This window comes from Eptatretus burgeri, chromosome 4, assembly GCF_056783735.1.
Source record: "Eptatretus burgeri isolate ZD-2024b chromosome 4, Ebu_testis_v1, whole genome shotgun sequence".
Lineage (NCBI taxonomy): Eukaryota > Metazoa > Chordata > Myxini > Myxiniformes > Myxinidae > Eptatretus > Eptatretus burgeri.
The window spans coordinates 51,212,007-51,224,145 of record NC_140964.1 but is presented as its reverse complement, the minus strand read 5'-3'; the positions used below and the strand labels follow the sequence as shown (position 1 = coordinate 51,224,145).

The following is a 12,139-nucleotide window of genomic DNA, read 5'->3' as shown; positions in this document are numbered from 1 at the left end:
ATGTGCAACAAAAATGCTGGTGTAGTTGAGATGTTGGAGTAGTTGAAGAAATGAACTGCGTCTTGAAATAAAATTTAAAAAAGAAGATGAACATGCTATCAACATGAACCACAAAGTTTTGCAGAGTAATTTGCATGAAATGCTTTCCCCATATTAAAATGCTTTCAAAAATTGTTTCCTCGTAAATAATTACCGTAATATTTTGCTGTTGTCGGAAAGAAATGTTTTCTGTTTGGCTTAAGTTTTAGCAATTACAGAGGCAGCTCTGGCAGTCTGGTGCAGACTTGTGAAGACAAGGTTCTAATGCTAATTTCACAGGGAGGGAAGGGAGGGATTGGGGGGGGGCTTCAATGGTGCAACATGGTCCGAGAGTAAAAGTACGGGTGGAGGGATACTTAATCGAGCGATGGCCCATGCAAACGACTATCTATAGGGGTATACTTGGCCAACTCACCGTCTCTTCCTCATCCATGCGATTGCTCAACTCATCGTGCTCGATAATGCCGGCATCCTCGTCAGTAGGGCCATTCCCCACACGCAGCCCTGCAAAGTTCGTGGTTCCCTACAGTGAGGCACATTGTGGTGACACCTTGTCAGGGACGCCAGGGCACTGCGTCCCAAAAAGGGAGAGACATCTCTGCACAGTTTGGTTGAAACACATACGGGTTACTCCAGATGAGAAAAAAAATGCACTGCAGTGTACATCATCAAGAACATCCAGTTATGTATTCAACTGTAAGAAAATATTGTAAATACTCATTGAAAATGCAGCGAGCTAACAAGCCATTGTTATGGGAAAAGGTGAGGTCACATTGAGAATATCTAGGGAGAAAAGAAATAACCAACAAGGAATATGCATAGCTGTCAATTTTGTTTAACACCAAAGGGGTTGGTTTGGTAACATTCCTTTGAGTTGGGGAGTGTGAGGGCAGGGGATGGGGAGATTTTGTGGGAGGGGGTGGGGAGGGGGCAGAAACTGATTGAAAAAGTTAAGAGGTTCCACTTCGCACCAAGATGAACATTAAAGGTCATGCTTTCAAGCTTTGCACAAGCAGTACAATATGTCAGCCAAATGTGTCAAGTTGCCTTTACCCAGGACACGTTAAGTGAAAGCAAAGCAAACAGTGATGAGATTCCTGGGTGAACGTCAACCAAGGAAAACTGCACAATGCGGGTTTCCATTACCAATGCACATTACTGCAAATGAGCTAAACGGATTTTTTTTTCATTTTTTCCCCAGAAAAGGATGCAAGATTGCATTTGGCCTCGTCATGCCTGCAAATGGCAGTTCAATAGAATGCCAAGAGAACTGAGGAATCAACGAGCCTCGCATGCTGGCACTCACCGTGGCTGCTTGCCCGGGGCGAAATGCTACTTCATCACCAGATGGCGGCGAGGTCATTGCCGTAGGTGGTTCTACTTGGTCACTACCACAAGACAGGTGGTTAGCCTGTCGTGGTAGGGGGCAAGCAAGGCAGCGTCCAATTTTTGACCTTTAGGTTCTCCGTTCAACGTTTTGCTACTCTGAGGAGCTACACGATGACTAAAACTCTGAAGGTTTAGCAATAGCATCTAGTGGTTGGCATACCCATTATGGATCACCAACACCTAATTATATTCCTCTGTAATAACCAATTGTTTTTAAGTGAACACCAAATTTGCCATTTACAGGGTGTAGTCTTAAGATAGTTGAAAATAAATGAAGTAATATGCATGCAGAGAAACCATGCATTGAATGCACTCATCTTATAACCTCGCTCGCAAAAAGGCAGTATTGAAAAGCAACATGACAGCAAGCATTTCCATTCGTGCAACTTCATCTCATGAATCGTGCCTGCTTATCAGGAGTGTGGACTACTGCAAAGCTAAATGTAACAATCTGTCAGGCATTCAAAAAATAACGCAAGGATTGCACCAAAAGCATAGCCTGTGTGGTGCAGACACAGAACAGCACCTCGGACAAACAAACATTGATGCAATCAGGACCTTCTATACATCCACCAAAATCAAACAGTTAATGGTAATGACAAGGTAGATCAAAAATATGCATAAACCCAACAGTATTAGTACAAAAGTAAATGATAAATTCATGAAAACAGTGAAAGTAAGGGCTGTAGGATGGCCAAGAGACATGCACACTAATCTTTAAGCTGTTAAGCCTAGGTTTGAATCCTTACCCGGCTATAAACGGTTATCCTGGTGATATAAACAGCAGGGTGATTCATCAATGTGTGTGCTGTCCCTCGGACAGACATTAAACTGGGCGCCCAGTCTGCCGGCATTAGTTGGTGAACGTTAAAGACCCCACGGTGTCATTCGCGAAGAGTAGACGAGCTATCGCTGGCACGATTAACAAATTCCAAATTCCCGTCTTGACTTCCTGCGCTGGAGTGGAGGCCTGACCAGGATTGTAGCCTAGTAACAGCTTCAGCAGCACCAATGCTCTGCATTGAGTATGGAACATGATGATGATGATGATGATGATGAGTGAAAGTAAATATTCATATGAACAAAAAAAAGGAAGACTGACTTCTTGAGAAAACAAAAAGGAAATGCTTTTGGGATAACCTTAATGTATTTTTTTTTCAAGCAATTTTCATGGTGAGGCAGTTGCTTGGCAACAACTTGCCTTCTCTTCCTGGAAGGCAAATCTGACCAAGAAAATCTCAGATAATTCCACAAAGTCCACAAGTGTGTGTTCACTCTCAGGAGAGCCAGAAAACAACATCTGTCCAACCAAAAGAATGAACTTTCCAACTTGTCACCCTCCTCTAAAACTTGGTGGCACCTTGTTAAATCTTTCTCCAGCGTATGCTTCCCCTCCATCCATTCCCTCTCTTCAAATGGCACCACAGCAGACTTCACTCATGAGAAGGTCAAATGCCTCAATTCTGTGTTTGCTTCCAGATATTGTGTCCCCAACCCCTTGTGCTCTGTCCCCATCCTTTCCTGTCATATCCAATTGCTCCTGGACTGTGTTTTTTTTTTTTTTTTTTACACATGTGAAGGTGGAGATGTTTTTGGCAAACCCCACCTCTGATTCTGATTCTGCAAATAGACCGGAAGGCATCAGCAGAACCTGCACATCCTCTTTCTGCTCTTTTAACTCCACCATCGGCTTGGAAATCCACCAACATCACTGCATTCCATTAAAAAAGTGCAGAAACCAAGCCCTCATCTCCAGACATATCAGCTTCGTTGCAATCATCAGCAAGGTTATGGAATCCATCATCGCAGTTGAAATGAAATCCTTCCTTTGTCCAACAGCTTAATCTCACATCACCAACTCAGATTCAGATCAGGTTACTACCTTTGACACGATATGTCTTATATCCCAACAACTGATGGAGGCCCTCAATGCCAGACATGAGATCATGGCCATGTCTCTCGACATATCTCGAGCTATCGATGGACTGGCACCCTGCCTTGCTCTCCAAGGCAAACTCCGCATATGGCTTACTGACTTTCTCTACTGTAGTCGGCAACGTGTGGCTCTCAGTAAAATCCTCTCATCTCCTCTCCTTGTCAAGGCTGGAGTACCCCAAGTCCTATTCCTCATTATCATAAATGAGCTCTCTGACTGGAAAATCCTCTTTATCTCTTTGCTGAAGACTCTACCCTCTGCTGTGACATCCCTCATCCTTCACTTTACAGGTAGGCAGCAGCCTCTTCCCTCTCTTCAGATGATGATATTATCACAAGCTGGTCAAAAACATGCAATAAGCCTTTTAATCCTGACAAATATCACATGGTCACTCTCTCTTTCCAAAAGGATCATCCGGAAAACTTTCCCATTTACTTTCTTAACAAGCCTCTCAAAGAAGTTCAGTCACTCAAACCTTTGAGTCTCACTATGAGCCATGATCTTTCTTGGGAAAACCACATTTCCAAGTTGGTTTCCAAAGCCAATCGATGATTGGGCATCCTCAATCGTGCAACGCCCTTCCTTGGGAACACCTCAACTTTTATCCACCTACAAGACCTTCATCTGCAGCTTGATGGAGTAATGCTCTCCCCTCTGGACTGGCACCCTTGCCTCACACCTTGCTCAGCTTGACACAATGGAAACCAAGGCCTTCAAGATTAATGGAATCCCCTGTGATGAAGCTGAGTCTCTGGGCCTATCACTTCGCCATCACAGACAGGCCAGTGGTCTCTATCTACAACTGCCTTATTTCTGGTCTTGCATCCTCTACTCTTTCCATGCTTTGTATCCCATGCCCCCCACCCAGGATTTTACAGGGTGCACATGCTCTACCAACAACCCCCTTCTGGTGAAGCTCCCAAAATCTCAAATCAATGCTCACCTCCACTCATTTGTTCCTCTTTTTTCCTAACTGTGGAACGATCTTTTACATTCTCTTCAATGTCTCTTCAAGACAGATGTTCATCACCATCTCAGATCATCCCCCCTCTAAAACCATGATCATTTCTACCCCGACTAACCCTCCTCAAGCCCAGCTCTTTCCAGTATTTTTTTTTTTAACTTCTTGAGAGTTTGCTTCTCTATCCATCTTGACCACCCCATGCATCTTCCCCTACCCCTCATTCGTCCAAGTCTCCCTCTATTTTGTCCCTCAACCCTGCTGTTGGTGACCCCCTCCCCCACCCATTCCTTTCTGCTGCTCTTTTTGTTCTGTAATGTCCTGATACGTTCAATATTCTAGCTCCTCCACAAGCCTCAACTTTGCAAACAAAAAATATATACTTGAACAAAAGCAATTTATAATATATTGTCAAGCGTAAAATTCACAGCACTCAAAACAAAAGTCCTTCCTTTGTACCCCCGTGTCAGTTGGCATGAAGTACCCGGCAATTATAGAAAGATAAACTGTCAAGTTGAGTTCTCAACACACCATGATGTGCCTCGACTGTGGGGTGAAAAGTGTTCTAATCCAATGAAATGCTCAAGCTACATCATCAAGTGCCACTGTAAGGTCTGAATGCAACAATCTATGACAAAGTCCAAAAATCTTGAACAACCTCTCTCGTTGAAACTATTTGTTCAAGAACATCAGCTCAATCACTCAATTCCAAGGGTAGTGGGAGAAAAATGTAAATACTCACAAGATGCCTTTTTTTTCGATCTTCATACCACAGAACCACAGGTTTGGCAAACAGAAGCCAAGGGATGCACAGCAGAGCTAACACCATCAGAAATGATTGGAAGCCATTCTGGACAAGCACACAATGACATTCCTGATCATATGACCTACCATTCACTCATTGCATACAGATAGCAGCAAAACCATTCACTACAGAGGGAACAAATCAAAGTAAAGTTTCACAAAAATGTATAGGATGGGTCGGGTCTCTCCTCCAAGAGTTCCTATCACATTACAATTGCTTACTAAACTCATTAATTCAGACAATAAAGGAAGCGGTAGAGTTGGGAGAGAGCAGAACAAGTGTTACGAAAATTCAGAGTCCACGTACAGAAACAACGGTAGCGCAAGGATGTATCAGTATACCTGGCCTCGGTAAAGGCGTGTGTTTGAGTCTTCATAAGTGAACAGGAACATGTTTATGAAGGAGATCAGCAAGCTGGGTGCATTTCGAGAATCATGCACAGTGTAATTGCACCATTTGTAGAAGATGAGGATGACAAGGTAACCGAAGAGTGATAACAAGAACAACATCTCTGGAATGAACTGGAGGTAAATGTTCCACTTCTTTTGAAAAAACCTGAGAGTGAGTGGCAAAAGCGCAGCATTAACAAAATTGTCATTCACGAATGGCATGCAGGGACTTTGAAGTCACAAATGATACCTTTTAAACCCAAATATTTGTGAATAAATACATCGTAAGGACAAACGATTTTTATTTAAACAAGGAATGTTAAAGCTTTATTATTCGATTAACAATGAATCAGAAATCTTCCAACACGTGACTTTCAAAGGCTCAAACCATTCTCGTTTCAAACCAAAGTTTTATGTAACTGTATTCCTTTGTTGTTGATTTTTGGTGTCAGTGCTCGGGATTTGATAGACTCACAAACATACCTGTGGTTAAAAAAGCTGAGCATGACTCCAAACACCATGTGAACGATACCCAAGATCACAGACATCTTCATCTTGTACGAGTTGAGAAAGTTGAGACGGTTTGTTGCGATGTGCCAGATCTGTCGAGGTGAAGTTGAGACAGTAGCACGGTAATGATTGCACATCAAACGGTCTGATTTCGGTCGGAACATCAAACGGAGAACTTGCATCGAGTTTGACAGCTTCTTTGACAAGCATTTTAAAATTCATGATATAAACTTGTTTTTATGAGCTGTGCATAAAAGTAAAAATAAATAAAGTAGCAAACACCATTTAGCAGTTTAAATCCAGCTCTCCCCCCCCCCCTCCCAAAAAAAAACGAAGAAAAAAAAGAAATGCAGCAACAAAAACAATGTGAGGGAGAATTAGGGAGCCAATGCAACATTCTCACCCAAATGCCAATCTTATGATATAAAAATAAAAACAGCTGCCTGCTTATCAAAACACAATAGTTATAAAATTTCCTACATGTATCCAGCACAAAATTAGTGGCCACATAATAAAAGTACTGCAACAATCGCAATTTTTTTTTTAATCAAGATTAACACAGCTATTCCAAACTAGATGAATGAAAAATTGACGAGGAAGGAAGAATATTCATGAGACGATCGCGACGGCTGTACGTAACCACGAGAGAAATAAAAATAACGTGCCCACGAGGCCGTTATCTCCAGTAGCTCAGGTTGCAGCATAATGTCCTTTTTTTTCTCCATTATACACATGTACATCCAAACTACAGTCAACTGCAATTGTGTTGGGATTATGCAATGTGGTTAAAAAAAATTGCCGAGTTAGACCTATGAAGCATTGGACGTGCCACTGCTGAAAGCAAAGGCAAATTGATACTAACCACCTGTTCTGGTAATGCCTTCTTGCTGGCACAAACCAAAATACAATTAGTGCAAGCACACATCCTACGTGACAATTCTTCAGAGCGGCAGATTTGCTCGTACAAACAGCACACCTTTTGTTAACGAATTGGATGCTTTGTACAATCAAATGCAGACTAATTGTCGATGCGTTGACACAGGATATTGACTATGCAAGGCCGTTGCATGAAAATGCTTCAGCTTAACGCGTGTGACAAGGTGGAATTCGGCAAACACGTCAGAACGCTCGAAGCATTATCAGAGCCTCACATTTACTGCTACGTTAAACCGGTCACCATACCAGCTCAAACTGCCTTTCAAAGTGAGTCTTATCCAAAATTAAATTTCAAAAAGTTACCCCAAGTGGATAACAATTTGCAAACCCTCAACCCAACGGATACATGGCTCAAAGCGGTGTTGTGGGGAGCAAACACTGATAGAGTAATTTGAGCATGAGTTGAGGTTCACATGACATGTACAAAGGGTAAATTAGATTTACAACAAAAATGCTCAATAATTAGCCTCTCCAGATATGTAGGTCCATTCATTGTGTGATAACTCAAGATTAATGATTGGTACCCAACCGTTTTATCAAATTTGTCAAGTCAAGAATCTGCACAACAAAATCAATACAGAAAGCCGAGAATGACTTCACTAAAGTCCGTAAAAAACACTCACAGCAATTAGCAGTAAGTTCATTTGGCAGTTAATTAGACACCCATACACTTCATGAAAAAGAAATGTGACACTAAACAGGGAAATAAAGGATGGGGGTGGGGGGGATGATGCAAGGGTTGTTGAGGTCAAAGAGTTGGCTGCACTCACTGGATCAATGCCAAAGGGATATGGTCCGTTAAAAACACCGGGCACTGCTGGATCCAACTGCAGCAAACTGTTGGCCTTCAGGTCAGCATCTCTGCAGAACATGGATGTGAATTGTGAAGATGGAGGAAGCTCAGATGGATCACGATAATGCTCACATGGTGTGTATAACAATTTTTTGTAAATACAACTCACATTCTGAAGCACAAACTATACAAGATTTTTTAAAAACACAACATTTTGAGAAAAGGATATTCATCATCACAGAAAAACCGCAAAAAGCTAATTCCCATAGTCGGCCACTACCCTACGAGACACCTTCCCGTCTGCACCCCATGCCAAGACTCCAAACTAACGTCCAGTTGTGCTTGGTGAACATGGCACGTGGACTCCATGAAGACCCAAACATGTCCAGACCCTTGGCAAAGCAATCGTTGTAGATGATTCCCGTGTACATGGAGAAAGCACCCAACAGAAGGATGATGTAACGCCCAGCAAAGAATGTATTCCAAATCTACGCAAGTGTGGTGTGGTGGGTCGAGAAGGGTTTCGGGGGGGTTGTGGGGTAAGGGTAGGGGGAGAATTGACATTTGACTTCATGTGACACAAAGAACAATGGATCCTTCATATTCTGACATATCTACCGAATGCAAGTCTTGCACTTCCAGAATGGATGCACGACCTCTATATTTGACAACATATTTGAGCACAAACCTCGTTGTCTACTCGCTGAGCGAGCAGGCGGCTTTCTCGAATAACCATCCACAGCGCGAAAGCCAACATGAGGGCTCCATGACCAAGATCTCCAAACATGACCGCGAACAGGAAGGGAAATGTGACTGTCGTGTAAAGAGCTGTCATGCAAAACACACACAAGCAGATAGAGTACACATGAAATAAACCCTATGCACACGTCGCTTCAGTGGTTGTCCTGACAAATTTTCACTTCATTAGAAAGTTCGTGCGTGGTCAACAATGGCAACTTTACATTTAAATTTCATGAGACACACACTGGAAAAATTTAAAGGACCACAAGTGCATGCAGAGCTGCCTCTCAAGAAAGTTCTATTTCACAAAAGAGTGGAGGTGAAAAGGCTTATAGAAGCAGGTAATATGAACAAACACTGCTTATTTTATTCTCAGCCACTCTAAAGGCACTTATCACCTATAAAATATAAACAAGTAATATGACTGTGTCTGTCCGATTGTTATATCCTCTCAGCATGTGCATCGTCTCCAAGCTCCGTTTGCATAAATAACAATGTCTTACAATTTTGCTTACGGCATCCAAATCTACTTACAAGGTTTATTCATTTTGGCTGGTTGTAGGCGTATGTATGTTTTTGTTTCGTATGCAGCCTGTGGCTGCTGGTTGCATAATTTTCTGGAAGCGTGGCTGTGCCGCTGATGCAGTGCCCCTGTTACTAGCAAGCTGTTACTCATTTTGCTGACCTCAGGACGACAGGCCGAGTCAACCCACCTGGTGTTATTGCAACGGCACGATAGGGGCTCAAACTAAAGACCTTAAGATTCTTAGCCAGCCACCTTAACCATCAAGCCAAAACCAGGCTTTGTATGTGTATGATATCAGGGCATTCCAGTGGGCAGTGTTTCAAGCCCATCTGCCAGGGATTGTTGTCTCCATTTATTCCATTCATCACAGGATCGTTGTTCTTGTGATCATATTCTATGGCCATAGAGTTTTATCAAATGCAATTCCATTCCATGACAATACCTTGGCAGTTATATCTGCAAGTTAATAATATTCTTGGAAATGCATTACTTATGACTGATGTTTCAACCCTTTGTGCCAAAGCATCTGCAAACCATTCATGATCCACTGAATCTATAACAGAGATATGATCCTCTCTCTCAGCCAACAGGGAAAGGGTTCTGCTATTGTAAACCTGAGCTTAACTTCAATATGTAACCCATTTTCAGAGAAAAAAATATCTACAAACACATATATTTACAATGAGGCACCCTTCTCTGCCCGAGACATCACAACCAATAGCTGGCACGTCATGCAGACAGATTTCCACTGCAAGTGGGAACAGCAAGAGGCCAAACAGAATTTGCTGTAATTAGCATGGCCACATAGCCTTTTGGGAAAACAGATGTTGAAGCATCAACCTGGTCACAACATGTGCCCTGGCCCCCTCCCCACAACAGGATGGGGGTGGTATGGGGAAGGGTTCATGTAATATCATTCAAGATACTGCAGCCATCATCTCAACCGCATCAGTCACAAATGATAGCTTGGTTGCCATGGGATTCAGGTACAAGGTAATTACAATTTAAATGCTTTATGCTCCAACTACTTTAACTAAAGGATTCTGCTGATGAACAAATAGTCCCAACGCAATATTTTACCTTAACTTTCATGGCTTGTCACCAAGCACACAAAGCACAGAGCTATAGTGCTGGCCAAAGCGAGGTGAGACACCCATGTAGCACGCAGTGGAAATGCGAAATGGGTAACAATTAATTCTCAAATGCATCTCGCAATGACTTACCCTTCACAAGGGTTGAGGGCAAGATCAATTGCACTTACTATTAATAAACATGGTGGCATGCACGGTGTAATTAGCAGTCCACAAAAGTGGTCATTATGAAAAAGCATGAGCATAATAGGACAATAACCTGTTTTGTTACGATATTGTCAAAATATGATACAGAATACATGAAAGGTTGATTTGGAGTCCCCCCCTATTTCTTTTTTTCCAAACACAAGTACATATATTTTCTCTTTCAAAAATTAATACAATTCTTATTCCAAACAAAAATAATGAGCATGAGGTTCTGTTTATGCAAATCAATTTGAGGTTAGTACAAAAGGTTTAAAAACCGGATCAACAATGCTTAAAGGTTCACAGAATCAGAATTCAATTTTTTTTTCTGTGATTATATTGATTATTGAAAAAAGTAAACAAATAACTGAACATGTTTTTTCATTGTAATAATTTTTTGAGGTGTTACAGTTAAAAAAGCCAACCCAGCAGGTATCACACATGAATAACGAAAAGGGCACTCGGTAGAGCGCATACCTCCGCCACGTAATTCCTGATCCATGAGAACATATCGGGCCAAATATATTATTGAAATATCATGCTGACAGTACTACATCATTTTTGGCCCTATCACTCAATGGTGAAGAATCACTTAAAAAATTAAATAGTTCTCATATCCACATCCGGATCTTCCCCAAAATCTAATCAATTCGTCCTTGCCACACACCCGACCTGTCCACCAAGTTTCGTCCGAATCCTTTCACAACTTTTTGAGATATCGCGCTCTATATATAGTTTTGCCCTCTGTCTCAATGGTGAAAAATCACTTTAAAATTCTAGTAGTCAGATTCGGATCCGGATCTTCACCAAAATCTAATCAGTTCGTCCTTGTCACACACCGAACCTGTCCACAAAATTTCATCCGGATCCACCTACAGCTTTTTGAGATATCCTGCATACACACAAACAGACAAACAGACAGAAAGGGGTGAAAACATAACCTCCTTCACCTTTGGTGGTGGAAGTAATCAGAGAAAACCGCCATGGTCATTACTTTATCTGTGTGACGTCATCGAGGGAAAGACCATCTCAGCAGGCAATTAATAATGGCCGCACAACTCACCTCAGACGAGTCAGAAAGTGAATTTGACAAAGATTTTTCTGATCAAGAATCCTCTCATTACGGCGATAGTCAAACTCATTATGTAGAAGGGGCTATCAGATCGCACATGTATGAACCCGAGGTGGAAATTGGGGTGACATCATGAATGAAATACTTGGCGTTCACAACAATTGGGATGACGTCGAAGAAAGACCCGGCAATATGCTACTGCTAAGTGGTAAATCATACAGGTAGAATGTGGTAAATGTGGGGTTTAGTGGTATTTAGATGTAACACTTCTCTGTAACTGTAATTATTGTAGTAACGAGGACGGCACTCGGTTTTGCATCCCATTGGTCGCATTATTTAAATTCCATCATTGCCATTCCAACCCAAACACTTAATCTCATTTGCAAACAGGGATTCCGATTGCTGCCTGGTCTCATTGACGGTACCCTGTACCGCCTTTACTTTTTCAAATATAGTTTGTAGTAACTGAAAAAAAACAACGGCATAAATAGCATCTTGGGATTAAAGTATGGAATGGGTAAAGGGGGTTGTCTTCGTTAAGCTTATGTAATTTTTATGGAGAGTCTTTTGAAGCATTATAGGGGGGGGGGGGTGTCAGATTTGAGCAAAAAATGAGGAATGTAATTTTTAATGACCCTTGACGAGTTTCTGTGAAGTCAGTTAATAGCATGATAGGGGAGCAGAAACGTTACATATTCTACGGTTTCAACGTGGGAATGACCATTTGCTTTTATGAGCGGGAGGGTGAGAGTAAAGAAGGGACAA

General features: G+C 41.9%; 1 protein-coding gene across 6 annotated transcripts in view; it reads right to left on the bottom strand.

Moving 5' to 3' along the window:
• Positions 1–412: 412 nt before the first annotated feature.
• Positions 413–12,139, bottom strand: part of LOC147028044 (V-type proton ATPase 116 kDa subunit a 1-like) — a 107,956-nt gene continuing 96,229 nt past the window's right edge. For 4 of the 6 annotated variants that reach the window (XM_085877993.1, XM_085877992.1, XM_085877995.1 and 1 more), the window contains 8 exons: positions 8,447–8,586; positions 8,089–8,246; positions 7,736–7,826; positions 6,003–6,121; positions 5,472–5,685; positions 5,068–5,175; positions 1,346–1,450; positions 413–562 (listed from right to left, as the gene is read on the bottom strand). In XM_085877993.1, coding sequence (XP_085734119.1) covers positions 428–562; positions 1,346–1,450; positions 5,068–5,175; positions 5,472–5,685; positions 6,003–6,121; positions 7,736–7,826; positions 8,089–8,246; positions 8,447–8,586 — 1,070 coding nt within the window. In that variant the 3' untranslated portion in view covers positions 413–427. The remainder of the gene's footprint in view (positions 563–1,345; positions 1,451–5,067; positions 5,176–5,471; positions 5,686–6,002; positions 6,122–7,735; positions 7,827–8,088; positions 8,247–8,446; positions 8,587–12,139) is intronic. The other 2 variants (XM_085877996.1, XM_085877997.1) reach the window with 1 other exon arrangement.